This window comes from Microcaecilia unicolor, chromosome 11 (genome assembly GCF_901765095.1).
Source record: "Microcaecilia unicolor chromosome 11, aMicUni1.1, whole genome shotgun sequence".
NCBI classification, from domain to species: domain Eukaryota; kingdom Metazoa; phylum Chordata; class Amphibia; order Gymnophiona; family Siphonopidae; genus Microcaecilia; species Microcaecilia unicolor.
The window spans coordinates 134,506,879-134,525,488 of record NC_044041.1 but is presented as its reverse complement, the minus strand read 5'-3'; the positions used below and the strand labels follow the sequence as shown (position 1 = coordinate 134,525,488).

General features: G+C 47.3%; 1 protein-coding gene across 1 annotated transcript in view; it reads right to left on the bottom strand.

Annotated features, from left to right (window-relative positions):
* Positions 1–18,610, bottom strand: part of SPTBN2 (spectrin beta, non-erythrocytic 2) — a 1,201,559-nt gene that overhangs the window by 626,823 nt on the left and 556,126 nt on the right. The window contains exons 13-14 of the mRNA XM_030217767.1: positions 16,190–17,060; positions 15,856–15,993 (exon numbers count right to left, since the gene is read on the bottom strand). Of these exons, the coding sequence (XP_030073627.1) occupies positions 15,856–15,993; positions 16,190–17,060 (1,009 nt within the window). The remainder of the gene's footprint in view (positions 1–15,855; positions 15,994–16,189; positions 17,061–18,610) is intronic.

Here is an 18,610-nt window from a genome sequence, read left to right as displayed (position 1 = left end):
TGCATTTGTATCCCACATTTTCCCACCTATTTGCAGGCTCAATGTGGCTTACATAGTTTTAATAACATTGTCATTCTAGGGTATCAGATACAGTTAGTATTGTGCTGAGTTTAAGTAGGGAAGAGAGAAGAGGAAGGGAGTGATTAGGGTAGTTATAGAAGGTGGGTTTTCATAACTGAGTAGGTTGGTGAGGTGGATTAGTGAGGTTATCGGTTCTCGTTGTAGGCTTTGTTGAAGAAGTATGTCTTCAGGGCTTTGCGAAAGATGGTTATTTCGTTGATTGTTTTCAGGTCTGTAGGTAGTGCATTCCATAACTGCGTGCTCATGTAAGAGAAGGTAGTGGCATGCATCAGCTTGTATTTTAGTCCTTTACAGCTGGGGAAGTGCAGGTTGAGAAATTTGCGGGATGATCTTGTAGCGTTTCTGGGAGGTAGGTCCACGAGGTTTAGCATCTATATTGGGGTGTCTGCGTGAACGATTTTGTGTACAATCGTGCAGATCTTGAATGCAATTCGTTCCTTAAGTGGGAGCCAGTGAAGTTTCTCTCTTAAGGGTTTTGCACATTCATATTTGGTTTTTCCAAATATGAGTCTGGCGGCAGTATTCTGGGCAGTTTGGAGTTTTTTGATAGTCTGTTCTTTACAGCCAGCGTAACTTTGTAAGTCTATGTGTTTTGAAAATGAGCACCATACTGACCCAGAGAGCAGAGAGGGATGTATATTTCCAGCGCTTTAGATAGTTCAAGTGGGGTAATAAGGTGGGCAAATTAATGGCAAACTTGGTGAGGCCGGTGCACAAGCGGCGAGTCACCTCTCATATTAGAGATGATAAGGGGACCGTGTATACCGAGGAATCCCATATCATGCAGCAATTTGTCAAGTATTACAGTTTCCTATATGCAGCCAGGGACTTGGACATGAAGCAGTGTGAGGAGTTCTTTCATGACATACAATTGCCGAGCATCACGGAGGAGCAATTAGATACCCTAAATGAGCCAATAACGGAGGGAGAAATTAGGTTAGGTATTAAATTCTTGAAATTAACCAAGGCACCAGGGCCGGATGGTTTTGAGCCTGAGTATTACCGCATTTTAACTGACTTGGTGGAACCACCCCTGGAAGCATGGTTTAACGGGTTAGTGGAAGAGGAATTGACCATACAGCGTAATATGGCTCACATAGTACTTTTGTCAAAACCAGGCAAGGATCCAGCACAGGTGGGTTCATATCGCCCTATCTCTTTATTAAACCAGGATGTAAAAATCCTGGCAGCCATACTGGCCAGGCAAATAAATAAGGTACTACCTGATCTGATAAATGAAGACCAAGTGGGCTTTGTCCCAGGCAGATATGGATCCATGAATATTGTGCGAGCTATGATGGCTATACAAGAGTGCAAGGGGAAGGGAGGGCTGGAGGCTATTGTAGGGTTAGATATGGAAAAAGCTTTTGATAGTATTTCGTGGCAATACTTATTTGGGACCCTGGGGCGGTTTGGTATATCAGGAGCGGTAGTGTCTTGGATCAAGGCCTTGTATAACCTCCCCATGGCAAGGTTGTTGGTGGATGGAAAACTTACGGAGGGCTTCCCATTGCAAAGAGGTACGAGGCAGGGGTGCCCACTCTCTCCTTTACTTTTCTTGATGGCAATTGAGCCATTGGCTATAAAGATATGCAGTAGAAGGGATCTTAAGGGGATAAGGGTGGGAAATAGGGAGCTTCGACTAAACCTATTTGCAGACAACATATTACTATATGTGACAAATGCACGGGAAAATCTGCCACCAGCTCTGGCTCTGATAGGGGACTTTGGGGACCTTTCGGGACTGAGAGTTAACTGTTTTAAATCGGAACTTTTGCCGCTATTGGGAGTAACAGGAGACCCTGGGATGAGTGGGCTGCCTATTACTACTACTACTACTACTTATCATTTCTAAAGCGCTACTAGACTAAGCCAGTTAAGGGAGCAATGAGGTATTTGGGGATCTTTCTCACTACAAATAATCTAATCTTTTATAAGAGAAGCGTGACTGACCAGCTGGAGAGAATTAGGCAATTATGTGATAAATGGAAAGAATTACCGCTTTCCCTGATGGAAAGAGTAGCCCTAGTAAAAATGATCTTACTACCTAAGATCCTGTACTCGCTTCAAGCAGCTCCCATATGGGTCCTAAGGAGGGAGGAGCGGTTGTTTCGCTCTATTATCCGAGCCTTTATCTGGCACGGGAAAGGTGCAAGGATAGGGTATTTTAAGCTTACACTTAAAAAGGAATGGGAAGGCCTCGGGCTCCCTGACCTTCGTCTGTACAATGTGGCAGCGCTGATGCGCTTTATATTTGAGGGGATGGAAGGGCAGTAACGTTTTTTACCTAGAGGGGATTAGACGAGTGGAGTTACCCATGGTCTTTTATAAACCTACTGCATGTGGGGTCTAGTAGCAACCCTAGACTCAATTGTAAATTGGGGCTTCTGAGACTTTTGAGGAGGGCGTGGATGTGGTGGAGGGGGCATCAGCAGCGGTCACCAGAAGCATCTCCTTTTCTGGGGTTGGTGGGAAATGAGGCGTTCCAGCCGGGTATGGGGCTATCGGTGTTTGCAAAGTGGAAAGAGAAAGGGTGCCGGACTATGGGCCAACTATTGGTAGAGGGGACAGAATCCTTTTTTTTTTTTAAATTTATTTATTTATAATATTTCAAACCTTATTCAGAAGATATATCTTGTACAAGAAACACAGAGATATTATCTGAAATAACAAAAAAATATTTTAAAGTAAATATTCCTCTGTTCTTAGACCACTAATTTAGAGGGGGAGGTCAGTAAAGTTGAGGAGAACATATATCATATTAGTTCATAATAGGCAATAAGGCCTGGACCCAAACCACGGGCTAATTTACAATTACTTTACTCAACACTAGTCCCGAAAGTCATTTGGTAATTTTCTTTAAAGCAATAAAGCTTTTCAGCTGATCCGGTTCATAGAAAACATACTTGTTACCCACATATCTTATCATACATTTGCACGGGTATGCCAGTAAAAACCTGGCCCCCAGTGCTTTAGTATCTTCTCTTAATGCAAGAAACTTTCTCCATTTTTCATGAGTTGCTTTTGTAACATCCGGGTAAATCCAGATTCGTGCGCCCAAGAATTCTTTTAAAGCATTTTTAAAATATAACTTCATTATTGAGTTCAAGTCTTGCTCGAAGACTAAAGAAACCAACAACGTAGAGCGAATGTGGATTTTGGTTAAGGATTGCTCTAGGAATGCAGTCAAATTTTGTAATCCGGAAGCTTGTTGCATTTGATTCTCTGGTTTTCTCTTTTCCTCCTCTCTCCTTTTTTGTGGTATTGGAAGATAGTAGATTTTGTTTATTGGGGGAATATGGTCAGAGGAGTAATTGCAGTGCTTTTTTTGTGCCGGTACGCAACGTATACAGAGCATGAGCTACCAGGGGCTTGAAGCTCACTGACTCTACGAGCTGAAGTAACTGCCACCAAGAAAATGACCTTCCAGGTCAAGTATTTCAGATGGCATGAATTCAGTGGCTCAAAAGGAGGTTTCATCAGCTGGGTGAGGACGACGTTGAGATCCCATGACACTGCAGGAGGCTTGACAGGGGCTTTGACAAAAGCAAGCCTCTCATGAATCGAAAGACTAAAGGCTCTCCAGAGATGGCTTTACCCTCTACACGATGATGGTAAGCACTAATCGCACTAAGGTGATTCCTTACTGAGTTGGTCTTGAGGCCAGACTCTGATAAGTGCAGAAGGTATTCAAGTAGGTTCTGTGCAGGACAAGAACGAGGTTCTAGGGCCTTGCTCTCACACCAAACGACAAACCTCCTCCACTTGAAAAAGTAACTCTTTTAGTGGAATCCTTTCTAGAGGCAAGCAAGACACAGGAGACACCCTCAGACAGACCCAACGAAGCGAAGTCTACACCCTCAACATCCAGGCCGTGAGAGCCAGAGACTGAAGGTTGGGGTGCAGAAGCGCTCCGTCGTTCTGCGAAATGAGAGTCGGAAAACACTCCAATCTCCACGGTTCTTCGGAGGACAACTCCAGAAGAAGAGGGAACCAGATCTGGTGGGGCCAAAAAGGCGCTATCAGAATCATGGTGCCGTGGTCTTGCTTGAGCTTCAGTAAGGTCTTCCCCACCAAAGGTATGGGAGGATAAGCATACAGGAGGCCGGACCCCCAATGGAGGAGAAAGGCATCCAACGCTAGTCTGCCGTGTGCCTGTAGTCTGGAACAGAACAGAGGCAGCTTGTGGTTGGTCTGAGAGGCAAAAAGGTCCACCGAGGGAGTGCCCCACTCTCAGAAGATCTTGTGTACCACTCTGGAATGGAGCGACCACTCGTGCGGTTGCATGACTCTGCTCAGTCTGTCGGCCAGACTGTTGTTTACACCTGCCAGGTATGTGGCTTGAAGAAGCATGCAGAACTGGCAGGCCCAACGCCACATCCCGACGGCTTCCTGACACAGGGGGCGAGATCCGGTGCCCCCCTGCTTGTTGATGTAATACATTGCAACCTGATTGTCTGTCCGAATTTGGATAATTTGATAGGACAGCCGATCTCTGAAAGCCTTCAGTGCGTTCCAGACCGCTCGGAGCTCCAGGAGGTTGATCTGAAAATCTTGTTCCTGGAGGGACCACAGTCCCTGGGTGTGAAGCCCATCGACATGAGCTCCCCACCCCAGGCGAGATGCATCCGTCATCAGCACTTTCGTGGGCTGCGGAATTTGGAATGGACGTCCCAGGGTCAAATTGGTCCGAAGTGTCCACCAGTGCAGCGAATTGCGGCAACTGAGGGACAGGCGGATGACATCTTCTAGATTCCCGGTGGCCTGGCACCACTGGGAAGCTAGGGTCCATTGTGCAGATCTCATGTGAAGACGAGCCATGGGAGTCACATGAACTGTGGAGGCCTTATGACCTAGGAGTCTCAACATCTGCCGAGCTGTGACCTGCTGAGACGCTCTGGTCTGGGAAGCGAGGGACAGGAGGTTGTGGGCCCTCGCTTCGGGAAGAAAGGCCTGAGCCGTCTGTGAATTCAGCAGAGCTCCTATGAATTCCACAGATTGGACTGGCTGGAGATGGGACTTTGGGTAATTTATCACAAACCCCAGCAGCTCCAGGAGGTGAATAGTGCACTGCATGGACCGGAGAGCTCCTGCCTCCGAGGTGTTCTTGACCAGCCAATCGTCGAGATATAGGAACACGTGCACTCCCAGCTTGCGTAGATACGCCCGCGACCACCACGAGGCACTTCGTGAACACCCGTGGGGCAGAGGCAAGCCCAAAGGGCAGCACACAATACTGAAAGTTCCGTGTCCCCAGGCGGAATCTGAGATACTGTCTGTGAGCTGGCAGTATCGGGATGTGAGTGTATGCGTCCTTTAAATCCAGGGAACATAGCCAATCGTTTTTCTGAATCATTGGTAGAAGGGTGCCCAAGGAAAGCATCCTGAAATTCTCTTTGACCAGGTATTTGTTCAGGCCTCTCAGGTCTAGGATGGGGCGCATCCCCCCTGTTTTCTTTTCCACAAGGAAATACCTGGAATGGAATCCCTGCCCTTCCTGCCCGGGTGGCACGGGCTCGACCGCATTGGCGCTGAGAAGGGCGGAGAGTTCCTCTGCAAGTACCTGCTTGTGATAGGAGCTGAAGGATTGGGCTCCCGGAGGACAATTTGGTGGAGGGGAGGCCAAATTCAGGGTGTATCCGCACCACACTATTTGGAGAACCCACTGGTCGGAGGTTATTAGAGGCCACCTTTGGTGAAAAAATTTTAACCTCCCCCCGACTGGCAGATCGTCCGGTACGGACACTTTGATGGCGGCTATGTTCCCATGGATCCAGTCAAAAACCCGTCCCCGGTTTTTGCTTTGGAGTCGCAGGGGGCTGCATAGGCGCACGCTGTTGACGGGAACGAGCGCGCTGGGACTGTCCCTGTGCCTGATGAGGCCTTCGGGCTGGCTGGGTGTACGTACGCTTGTTGTAGGCGTAGGGCGCATCCTGCCTGGCCCGGGAAAAACGTCCACCTGCTGAGGTGGATGCTGAAGGCGCCCGGTGGGAGAGCTTGTCGAGAGCGGTTTCCCGCTGGTGTAGTTGGTCCACCAACTGCTCGACCTTCTAACCAAAAATATTATCCCCCCGGCAAGGGACATCGGCCAGCCGCTGCTGGGTGCGGTTGTCCAGGTCAGAGGCACGCAGCCACAAGAGTCTGCGCATCATTATACCTTGGGCCGCAGCTCGAGATGCCACATCATAGGTGTCATAAATACCCCTGGACAGGAACTTTCTGCACGCCTTCAGCTGCCTGACCACCTCCTGAAAAGGCCTGGACTGCTCCGGGGGGAGCTTGCCGACCAGGTCCGCCAGTTACTTCACATTATTCCGCATGTGTATGCTCGTGTAGAGCTGGTAGGATTGGATGCGGGTCACGAGCATTGAAGATTGGTAGGCCTTCCTCCCAAACGAGTCCAGAGTGCGAGACTCCCGCCCCGGGGGCGCCGAAGCGGTATCCCTCGAACTCCGTGCCCTCTTGAGAGCAGAGTCCACGACCGCTGAGTCATAAGGCAATTGAGGCCGCATTAACTCTGGGTCTGAGTGGATCCTGTATTGGGACTCCGCTTTCTTGGGGATGGTGGGATTAGATAAAGGTCTCAACCAGTTCCAAAGCAGTGTCTCTTTGAGGACATTGTGCAACGGTACCGTGGAGGACTCTCTAGGTGGTGATGGATAGTCGAGGACCTCGAGCATCTCAGCCCTCGGCTCATCCACGGAGACCACGGGAAAGGGAATGCAGATAGACATATCCCTGATGAAGGAGGCAAAGGAGAGGCTCTCAGGTGGCGAGAGCTTCCTCTCCGGTGAGGGAGTGGGGTCGGAGGGAAGGCCCACAGACTCCTCTGAGGAGAAATATCTGGGGTCCTCCTCCTCCCCCCACGAGGCCTCTTCCTCGGTATCGGACATGAGCTCCTGTAGCTCAGACCTCAACCGGGCCCGGCTCGACTTTGAGGCACCGAGTCCTTGGTGGCGTCGTCGAGCGGTGGACTCCCGCGCCGGCGGTGATGAAGCTCCCTCCATCAACGTTGACGGGGACTCCACCTGCGTGGCGGTCGAGACCGGCGCCGCAAGTGGCGTCGATGTGGAAGGCCTCGGCACCGGGCTAGAGCACGCCAGCGCCTCACAGTCTGGCGCATCAGCCCTTCCAGGAGCCCCAGAAGGATGGCTCGAAGACACTCGTCAAGGCCCGCTGTCGAGAAAGGCGAGGGGGCCGGTGGGGATGCCGGTGCCAGAATCTGCTTGGGTCCAGGAGACGGCATCGAAGTGCCCGTGCCCTGATGCAGCGATACCTCTACCACCGAGGGGGAACGCTCCTCCCGGCGCTGTCGCTTCCTCGGCGTCGAGTCATCCTTGGAGCTGGTAGCCACATGTGCCGTGGGTGACCGATGACGGTGCTTTTTGGCTTTCTTCCGGTGCCCGTCATCGGTGCTCGGCGGTACCGAAGAGGAGGAGGTAGATCCCCCTCGGCCTCGAGGGATCGGGTCTGACAGGGTTCGGTCCCGATGGCCCTGGGTAGAGGGAGTGACCGGGGCCGATTGCCCGTGCGGCAGCTCATCCCTGCCATCTCCGGACGACCAGCGGGCCAACGGAACCTGTGCTCCTGGGGTCGGTGCCGTCGGTGCCGATTTCGTCGACATCGGTACCGATACCGAAGATCCGGCCGTCGACACCGATGCCGTCGAAGGGCCGGCGCAAGTTCCAAAAAGACGGTCCCGTAGAACTTGCCTCGCCACCTGTGTCTGTTTTCGTAAACCGAGACACAAGGTGCACGTCTTGGTATCGTGCTCCGGCCCGAGGCACTGGAGGCACCAAGCGTGAGTGTCGGTCTGCGAGATATGATGGCCGCACCGACCACACTTCTTAAATCCACTCGGGACCTTCGAGGACATCGACGGAAATATCGCGTCGGCGAAGTCAAAGTCGTCGATGGTGGCGGTAAAAAGCACACCCGAAAAATAAATCGACCGCGCGGCTACAAGGCCGCAACGAGGCGCCCCCCGCTAGACGTACGAGGGGAGATAAACAAAGTTTGTTTGTTTTTTAAAAGGAAAACAAAACTAAAGAAACAACGAATAAGAAAAAAAAAAAATTCTTTCCGGGGCTGACAGAGAGAGAGACTAACACGGCTCTCTCCAGCGCGGAAAAGAAAAGACTGAGCGGGAACGGTCGCGCACGGGCGGGAAGACGGCCGCGCAAGCGCGGTGGGCGTGCCCTGCATGCGGGACCGCCCGCAAAGTTTTTGTTCCGGTTGGTGGGGGCTGCCGTGGACGTCAACCCAGTCGTGAGAACAAGCAGCCTGCTTGTCCTCGGAGAACCAGCTTTTACTTACGGATGTAGGACAAGAAATGAAGAAGAAAGGCGGAAAGTAAAGAAATAAATGGAAAGGAAGCCCTGGAAACGGAGTTAAGGGAACAGATAGAGAGCAGCAGAATCAGAGACTGGGACCAATATGGAAAGAAAAACAGTCACCAGACAACAAAGGCAGAAAAAATCTTTTATTTTCATTTTAGTGTTTGAAATATGTCCAATTTGAGAACTTACATCTGCTGTCTTACTTTGCACTGGGTATACTGGAGCTGTAACAGCTTACAGAAATTATTTCTAATGAAAAAAATCACGTTATTTTTTTCTCCTATACTAGTATAATATTTTCAATGATGTATGTTTATATGCGCCATAGCTGGTATAAGGGGTGTGGCTAATGTGGGTGTGGCTATCATAGGGGTGGAGCCATATGTGATGACCCCGCCCATAATGAGTACCGGCACCTTTTTTTCTACAAAAAAAGCACTGAGTAATTGAGAATATCAGACAAATATTTTTTAAACAATTCAAGAGCACTCAGTTCTACCATTTTAGGAAAATTCAATATTCGCAAATTGAGCCACCTGTTAAAGTTTTCAAGCTGATCGATTTTGTTATGGATAATAACTTTATCCTTAATCAGGCACTCAGTTGTAGTTTTTAATGAACTTAATTCTTGTTGGAAAAGTATTTTCTGGCTATCAGTATCTTGCTTGATTTTTTCTACAGAGTCAGACAAAAGATCAACTTTAATCACCAAAGAGGCAGTGTCCGAAGCAGCTTTTGTAATTGTCTTATTCAAATGCTGTAACATTATCCAATTGCTTCCTAGGGTTACCTCTGTGGGAGCTAATAGCTCCTGTTGTAAATCATCTGCAGGCTTCTCGAGCGAGGCTCCGTCCATCGAGGATTCCTCAGTCCCCCCCCCCCCCCCCCCCCCCCCCCCGTTCAGAGGCTTCTGAAAACTCTGCCTCACCTCTTGTACTTGCAGGACACAGAGGAGGGTTAAGATGTGGTGAGGAAAGAGTTGTTACTAGCCCCAGGGGAGTCGTCGCTCCTCCAGACGCTCCCAAAGCAGGGCTCCTCGCCTCCTTCTCCCATGGCGTGCTTGTAGAAAAACTATCGAGGGTCGACTGGACTAACTGGGTGGTTCCTGCCACGGATGGTAAGCTTTTTACCACCCCTTTCCTTTTTGTATGAGGCATCTTTCAGAGAAAACTATTATGTTTAAGATAGAAAAGGAAAAAAAATCCAGAGAGCCTCGATGCATGCTAACAGGCATCTGCCATCTTGAAACGCCCCTCGAAAGTATATATCGGGGACAGAATCCTTTAGCACTTTTGAACAATTAAAGAGGAAATGGGATCTGGCAAATAATAACTTGGGGTCATTTATTGTAAGATCCTAGTATCTTGATGTATAACCTCAGCACATCAATACACCCTGAAGTCCCTTTATATTTCTGAAATGTCCTTTATTGAATAACAAACAGTTTACTCACAAATCAGAAGAGGTGCCTCTTAGCACAGAGCCTTCGTATTCTGAAAGCTGCCTCAATAGATGGAATCAGAGACCTGAGGAAAAGGGCAGTTCTACTACTTAAGTAGAAAAGCAGTTACACAGGCAGAGCAGCTCACAGATGGGAGGTTGAAAATGCAATACCTTATTGGCAAGATATATATGAGGTAAAAAATCGGGTTCTCTCCAGGGAGTCTATGAGGACAAGTGCTGACAGAAATAAGATGGAGACAGCTACCAAGTCAGTCAGAGAGAGAACCTGGACAGGAGAGGGGGGGTGGAGCCCCCTCAAGCCCAAAGAAAAAGAGGCCAAGAAGACCAATGAGCACAGAGCCAAGCTAGACTGAGCAAAAAAGGCCTAGGCAACAGCCCACCAATAATAAAAGTTTTTAAGCAAGTGTGTCTGCACTACCTGCAGAGAGGGCCTCATCATTATCATTATTACACTATGGGCAAAGAGCAAGACTACCCCTCCGTACCAACAATTATTTACTTTTTTTAAAGAGGGAAAGATAGTTGGGTCATAATAGAGGGGATATTGCAGAGAGAAGTGGTAAAAGGGAGATGGCAGAGCAGAAAGACAGAGAATGGCACACACAGTCTCTTACCTCTGCTGTACCACCTCCAGGTCTTCCAGCTTCTCGGGGATCTCCATGCTATTCAGCCACTGCCCCTTCTCATCTACCCAGAGCAGGCAAGCATCATAGGCATGGAGTAAAATGCTTGAAAGGAACTAAGATATTATGGTCAGAATTGCAAAGTACCAATCAATTGACTCTTAGACAATGTAGTCCTATTCACCAGGGAATGAGAAAGACAGAAATTTACTCTATGCCTATAGAAAAAGTTTCTAAAGTTCTTAAAACACTGTATAATACTACAGCTATTGAGAAAAATGCTTGAAATGAATTATGATATTATGATAAGATGTAGATTTTCCACCAGGCAATGAAAAATGACTGAGCACCAGAAAAAACTAGTGTTAACAGCCCCGTGATACATAGAAATTTAAAAGAAGAAAAGCTTGTTATATATTCATATATGAAAGGAGCCCCCTTTCAACCAAATATTGCCTGCTGATGTGAAGAGCATTTTAGAATACGCCGTTCAGCACATACAAAAGTGTACACATCTTGGAGCCGAACTGCTCTATGAACTGCAGCCTTACCTTCAGCAGAGAGATCCCCGACTGATAAGATGGAGGGAGAAACAAAATGGCCGCCGTTCGCTCCACTGGCCCTGTGGCGATCGTCGACAGCGCGCCCGACACCTCCGAACAAGCGGAGCCCAGTGGAACGGCGAAGAAACAACAGCCGGCGAAAAAGGCCCTGAAAAAACTGGAGGCAGCACCGGACCCGAAGAAACCTTGAAGGGAGAGCAAAATTTACACATTCCGGCTGCGTGAACTGCGCGACGCTGACCGACAGCAGCTGTTTGAACTTTTAAGCCATATCGGAAAAAACAGGTGGCCGCGCTTACGCGGTTCGCACCTTTCTTTTTTTTTTTTTTTTCATTTGTTTAAACTGCCGCCACCAAAACGCAAGAAAATGGAGGAAATTAAATCTGACGAGAAAAATCGCTGTTTAAAGTCACAGATACTGAATTATTTTCTTGTTTGTTTTTTTTTTTTTTTTTATAACCCCTCAATCATAATAAAACACTGGAGCTGCCTGCTCGTTAGAAGTCTGGGGAAAGAAAGGCTGCTTCTTTGAATTTCCTTTTATTTAATTTAATTCTTTTAAAGCAGCTGCCTGTTAAAAGTGGCTGCCTCTCCCAAAGACGGTACACCTTTCCAGAGAAAGGGACGGCCCTTCCCTGCTAAGCCAGGGAGATGGGGAGGAAGGGGGGTGGACTCGAGACACCCGAGTTTAACACCCCCGAGGCTGTCAAAGAAAGAAGAGAAAGGAAACCCTGTCAAGCCTCTAAATAAGATTCCAGGCACAGAAGAATTATCACAAATATCTGTAATATCTAAAGAGAAAAGGAGAGAGACTAATGGGCTCACTTCCTACCTGCTGAGAGACTGAGAAAATACTGAGGCTAAGGTCACATGGCCAGGGCTCCTATTGGCTCTCTAGAGTCAGAGTTTTTTCTCAGTCTCCACCTGCTGGTAGGCGAGCACAACCCATCAGTCCAATCCTGGTCCGGTCCGGAGGGACGCTAAGGAACTACATTTCACATAATGCCTTGCTTATTTAACATTACAGTGCACTACAGTAAACATTAAACACATTTCAGGAACCTATCCCAACAAGGCAAGGCTGTCAAAGGACAGAACAAGGCGTTCCAGCCGGGTATGGGGCTATCAGTGTTTGCAAAGTGGAAAGAGAAAGGGTGCCGGACTATGGGCCAACTATTGTTAGAAGGGACAGAATCCTTTAGCACTTTTGAACAATTAAAGAGGAAATGGGATCTGGCAAATAATAAATTGATGCAGTACCTTCAGGTTAGGCACTATTGGGCAACGATAAGGGCAGGATATGGAGACTCGTGGAATTGGGGCCCACTGGATCAGATTCTTCTATGCATACCTAGTAAGCTTAATGGCCTATCCACATGGTATAAGATTTTAAACATGAATATGCCCATGGCGGATATGGACAGGTTAGCAGCCCAATGGAATGGGGAGCTCGGTACTCAATACAACAGTCAAATGTTCGGGAAACTATTTTCAACATTATACGAAATGCTTAAGGCAGCTGATCTGCAGGAGATGCAATATAAGATATTACATAGAGCATATATTTCCAAAGCAAAAGGGGTAAGTATGGGACTCTGGAGGGACGATCAGTGTAGTAAATGTAAGAGAGGCAGGGGAACAATTCTCCACTGCTTTCTGGAATGCCCGGCTCTGACGGTGTGGAATGAAGCCTTCCGGATACTTAATAACCTTACACAAAGGACAATGGAATGGAACTATGCAACCTTGTAACTAGGGGACCAGTCCCTTTTAGAGGCCCAGGGCCTGACGAAACCACTTAGGAGAATAGTGTATGTCTCGCTGTTACTGGTCAAGAAAACTATTTTGTATTTCTGGACTTCTGATGAGAACGTCCCAGGGGAGGCATGGCGCATAAGGATGAGGGAAGTAGGCAAACACAAGAGTCAGATTTACTCCAAGTCCACCAGATCGGAGAATCGGCACTATGCCACACTGTGGGAAGCTTGCTTGAATATGATCAGATGAGAGGGTAGGGGGGGGTGAAGGGGGGGCAGTTGAATGCTGAGATATATGGGGGTGAATGGGGAATGACTGTTGAGTATTGGAAGAGGGGAGTGTGGAAGTGTGGATGGGAGAGGAAGGGGGATAAGGGTGGAAAATAAAATTCAATGCAGAGTGCATCCCACATAAGGAGTTCGTGTTAAGACTTTGGAGTTATACTTGATCCTGTTGGGTTCTGCTTGTATTGTACATATTATGAAGAGCAAATGTGATTACACTCTGTATTGTGTGAATAAAAATTAAAAAAAATAAAAAAAAAGAAGACGAAAACATTCCTGTCTATGAAACCCAGAACAATAGAACTAGGAGGATCATTTTTTCTTGCCTATTCCTGCAAATGTATAGTTAGGTTGGGACAAATGAAATATGTCTTTTTCTTACCTGAATAGCTGAAATCTTTTCTGGATTTAAAACAACTAAAAACATATTGTATGATTGCAAGAATAATGGGGAGTACGACGCCTTAAATTAATTTACTTTTATTCCTTATAATCTTCTCTATTCATTATCGCCCTCCATAAGATAGTGGTCTAAGAAAGCCATTTAAATGTTGATTAATGTGATCATATTTTTTGTAATTTTCTTCACGATATGAAAAATGTATTTTTCTTTTGAATCGGAGGCTGTATTTCACTTGACAGTACACTGTTAAAGAATTTAAAATCAATCAATAAATAATAATAAAAAGGGTAAGATTAGCTAAAGTACTATAATAGAAGTATTCTGATGTTAAAAGAAGCAAAAGTTGTTTTATTTCAGTTTGGTCCTATTGTTGTAAATAATAAAACCTGTTAATTGGCTTAACCCATTAGTGCCCAATGTTCCCATCAATTTGTTCCCATATGGCTTATTATGGGAACATTGGGCACTAATAGGTTAAAGAAGTGCGGACTGTCAGCTCTGTGGGAAATTTGGGTCTGGGTTACAGAGGTTGTCAGCACCAGAGCCATGCCTCTGACATTATTATGGCCAGTGGGAGAGGCTGCCTGAGGAGCACCATGGTCTGGAGGCTGAAGGGCCCATCACAGTGTACATGCTTGTTATCTCCCGTCTGCCTTTGAAACTTATAGGGGCTATGTTCTGCTTGCAAAACAAGACAAAAATGGTAATTGAAAAATTTACATGACATCCTCTCCACAAAACTTTCTATACTGCTCTGGATATGGTGAAAAAATTCTCCCATTGTGCATGTGTAGGGCTACCATATGTCTGGTTTTACCTGGACATGTCCTCTTTTTGAGGACTCTGTGGGGCATTTGGGTGGGTTTTGCCAGCCTGCCCGTTTGTCAGGGTTGGCGGGCGGGCAGGCTGGCTTGCGGGCGAGCCTCGATGCCCTCCCTTCCCCTTCCCTCCTGTACCTTATCATCGTGCCCTGGTGGTCTAGTGGCCTCTTCGGGGCAGAAAACAGCCCCCTTTTTCCTGCCTAGCGCTGCCGCAGACCTCTTGTTCCCGGCGCCACTTCAAAATGGCTGCTGAGAGTTCAAGCAGCCTTGCGAAGTCACTGCTTGAAATCTTGGCAGCAATTTTGAAGTGGCACCAGGAGCGAGAGGTCTGCAGCAGCACCGGGAGGAAAGACGGGCTCTTTCCAGTCCTGAAGAGGCCACTAGACCACCAGGGCACGACGATAGCTAGATATAGGAGGGAAGGGGAAGGGATGTGAATGAAGTCCTGTGGGTGGAGGGAACTGTAAAAAAAAAAAAAGAAGAGGGGTGCAGAGAGGCTGGAAAAAAGATTGGGGAGAGGGAGAGAATGTGGCTTTCTTGGGGGGGGGGGGGGGGGGAGTCAAGGTGACACTGCGGGGTGGGGTGTGACGAGGGTAGGACTGAATTATATTTTGTGTCCCCTTTTTGTCAAGGCAAACATGGTAACCCTATGCATGTGTCAAAAGCTGTCTGCATTGAGCAAAATACTCAGTCTTGCACAGAATACTTGAATGAGCTCATTACCAAGCATTTTAATACAGCATGCAGGCTATTTCTTCCAAGCAAGTTAACTCACATGCTCAAGCCTTCTCTGCATTCTATGCCCAATAATATGCACATACATGTTTTCTGCATGGGTTCCTGAGACTGTTGTGAGGTAAATTTAAAATCTCTTTCCCTATCTGTTTCCCTTTCCATGCAGTTTATTCCTTGTGTCATCCTCTGGAACTACTCCTGTGGCCTGTCAATGTGATATCCTCATGTGATCTCTGCGGTATATCTACCTGCCATTCTAATGTCTCTGGGCCTGATATACAGCTGGCAGCACTTTTGCTGTCCGCCACTGGCGTTAAACACAGATATTCAATGCCAGGCTATTTCCAGCAACTGCCATTGAATATCCAGGGGTCTTTTTTTTACTGCTAAAACGTTAACTGGTTAAGCCAATATTCAGCGCTAACTGGTTAACTTTTTAGTGGTTAAAGATAGGTCTGCTATTTATGCAGCCTATTTTAACTGCTGAACATAGCCGGTTACGTGCTGAATATCTGCACCTAACCGGCTATATCATGTGATATAGCCAGTTAGTGACTAGCTGGTTATCTCCTGCTAAATATCAGCAGTTATCTCCCACTGAATATCTGTGATTAGGCATTTAACCTGTCAGCAGCCGTGTCTGGCCAGTTAAATAGCTTTGAATATTGGGGAGGGGGGGGGGGGTCTACCCCATGGCACTGTGATAGATAATCTAGTACTGCTCTCCAACCCCCACCCCCCCCCCCCCCCCCCAATCCTTCCTTAGCTCTCTGCTGTCTCTCACCTGGCATTGAGCTGCTCCTGCATGGCATTGATGCACTCTTTATTCCTCTGGTCAGTATCCAGGAGCTGGATTGCGATTTGGTTGATGGTGTCAATCCGAGAATCTAAATTATTCATCTCTGGTTCCAGTGTCTCAAACCTGCAGAGAGGGCCTCATCATTATCATTATTACACTATGGGCAAAGAGCAAGACTACCCCTCCGTACCAACAATTATTTACTTTTTTTAAAGAGGGAAAGATAGTTGGGTCATAATAGAGGGGATATTGCAGAGAGAAGTGGTAAAAGGGAGATGGCAGAGCAGAAAGACAGAGAATGGCACACACAGTCTCTTACCTCTGCTGTACCACCTCCAGGTCTTCCAGCTTCTCGGGGATCTCCATGCTATTCAGCCACTGCCCCTTCTCATCTACCCAGAGCAGGCAAGCATCAGCCTCACTGAACATCTGATAAAGGGCTAGGGCATTCTGAAGAGCTTGCCTCCGTTGTTCTGCCAGCAGTACCAGCTCCTCATACCGCTGCTCGATGGCTGGGAGCCTTCCATCCACCTCAGGGCAGTGGGCAAACTGTGGCGGCAGGACCTGTACTTGCTCATGCAGGGTGTCAATGGTAGGCCGGTGCTGTTGGATTTCCTCCTCCACTTCCTTGTGTTTCTTGACCAGGGACTGAGTGGAGTACTCATCATGCCCCACTTCATGGCTGGAGACAAGACGCAGTGTATCCAGAATCCATGCCTCTACATCATTGGTATCAGCCTGGAACTGATAAAAGCCAGCTGTTTCCCGCAAGTGCTTTTCCCGCTCTCTGGAGAGTGCCTTCAGATGCTCCCACTGGCCCCGGACATCTGCAATCCTCTCCATAATTTCACCAGCCCCAAAATGGCCTTGGGCCACTAGTTCCTCACCCTGTCGGATAGTCTGCTCTAGTGGGCCAGAGTGCCCACTCATCTCATCTTGGAAGGCATTGTGTTTGCTGAGAAGCCGCAAGGCACTGGTTAGGTCCCTGCCAAAATCATCTGAAGAGAGGAGACGTGCTTGCTCACGAATCCACGCCTCCTCCTCACCTATGTCCCAGAAGAATTTCCAGAGACAGCGTGACTCCTCCAACTTCTCCTGGCGTTCAGCTGATAGATGGCACAGCTCACTATAGCACTGTTCCAGTGTGGCTACTCGATCCCTTACTATCAGGGGGTCACATGGCTTGTAGCCTAAGAAAAGGAATAGGACATGGTTGTAGTAAGAATTCATTGGGCAGTGAAGGTATGGATACTTGAACACAGTACCCCTGATATTCAGCACTATTTAACCAGCCAGAACGGTTGCTGACTAGTCAAATAGATCTTAACCAGCTATCTGCTGATATCCAGCAGGGGATAACTGGCTATCCCCCGCTGAATATCCCTGGCTACAAGCTAGCATAGCTGGTTATATAATCAGCTGATATAACTGGCTATCCCCCTATTTTTAAAGGCAGTTTAGCGGCCATATTTGATCGCATGGATATCTTTGGCCAGTTTAAAAATAACTAGCTAAGTCTGAATATCAACTTATCTGGTTATCTTTAAACCGGCCAAAAATAAACCAGATAGTCAATGCTGGTCATTGGCAACGGCGTGGCATTGAATATCCGGGCTCAGCATCAACTGCTGGAATTGGACGGTCATATTCCCACGGTCTGAATATCAGCCCCAGTATGTTAATAAGTTGTGTATATGTTTGTCTATTACCTCTTGCAGATAGCCTCAGACACTCTTACCTGTGGCTCCAATTTCTCCCTTTTCTAATTAGGACACATTAATAGAAAAAAAAAAAGACCTAACTTAGCCCCCTGTTTACAAAGCCTGCGGCAATGCTGACAGAGCCCATTCAAAGTGAATGGGCTGTGTCAGTATTAGTGCACCAGCAGCCGCTAGCGTGGCTTTGTAGGCGTAGCGACGAAACAACTTACTGATTACCTAAATAAACACTCAATCCTGCACGAGTCTCAATCAGGATTTCAGTCTAATCACAGCACCGAAACTGTTCTAGTGTCCGCAATGAACTCATTTAAACAAGCAATTGCAACTGCTAACAACATACTCCTCCTACAATTCGACATGTCAGGATTCCTGACCACAAGATCATACCAAGTAACAACGAACGCGGACAGATCACTCCCATGGACACCTGAATGTGGAGTACCCCAAGGATCCCCCCTCTCACCAACTTTATTCAATTTATTTATTTATTTATTGCATTTGTATCCCACATTTTCCCACCTCTTTGCGGGTTCAGTGTGGCTTACAATAAGATATGAATAGTGGAAATACAATTGTACAGCTTGGTTATGGGTTACATTGTACAGGTTATGCGAGAATCGAAGTATCGTTAGGAATATTACAATGGGACATCAACATTGAAACATTGGAAGGAGACAATGGGAAGCTTAAGGGCAGTAGTAAAGCACAAAGACATATGTTGGGTGTACATATTTCTGTGAGTATATGTATGGGTGATGTGGAATTAAGGGGGGTGATGCATTGATGAATAGTGAGTGTGGACTCTATGTGTTTTGGCTCTTTCCGTAGATTGTTTCAAACAGGTGGGTCTTCAATGATTTGCGGAAGGAAGCTTGTTCGTGAATCGTTCTTAGGTTGCGCGGCAGTGTATTCCAAAGCTGTGTGCTCATATGAGAAAAGGTTGACGCGTGTAGCGTCTTGTATTTCACGCCCTTGCAATTAGGGAAGTGGAGGTTGAGGTATGTTCGGGTTGATCTTTT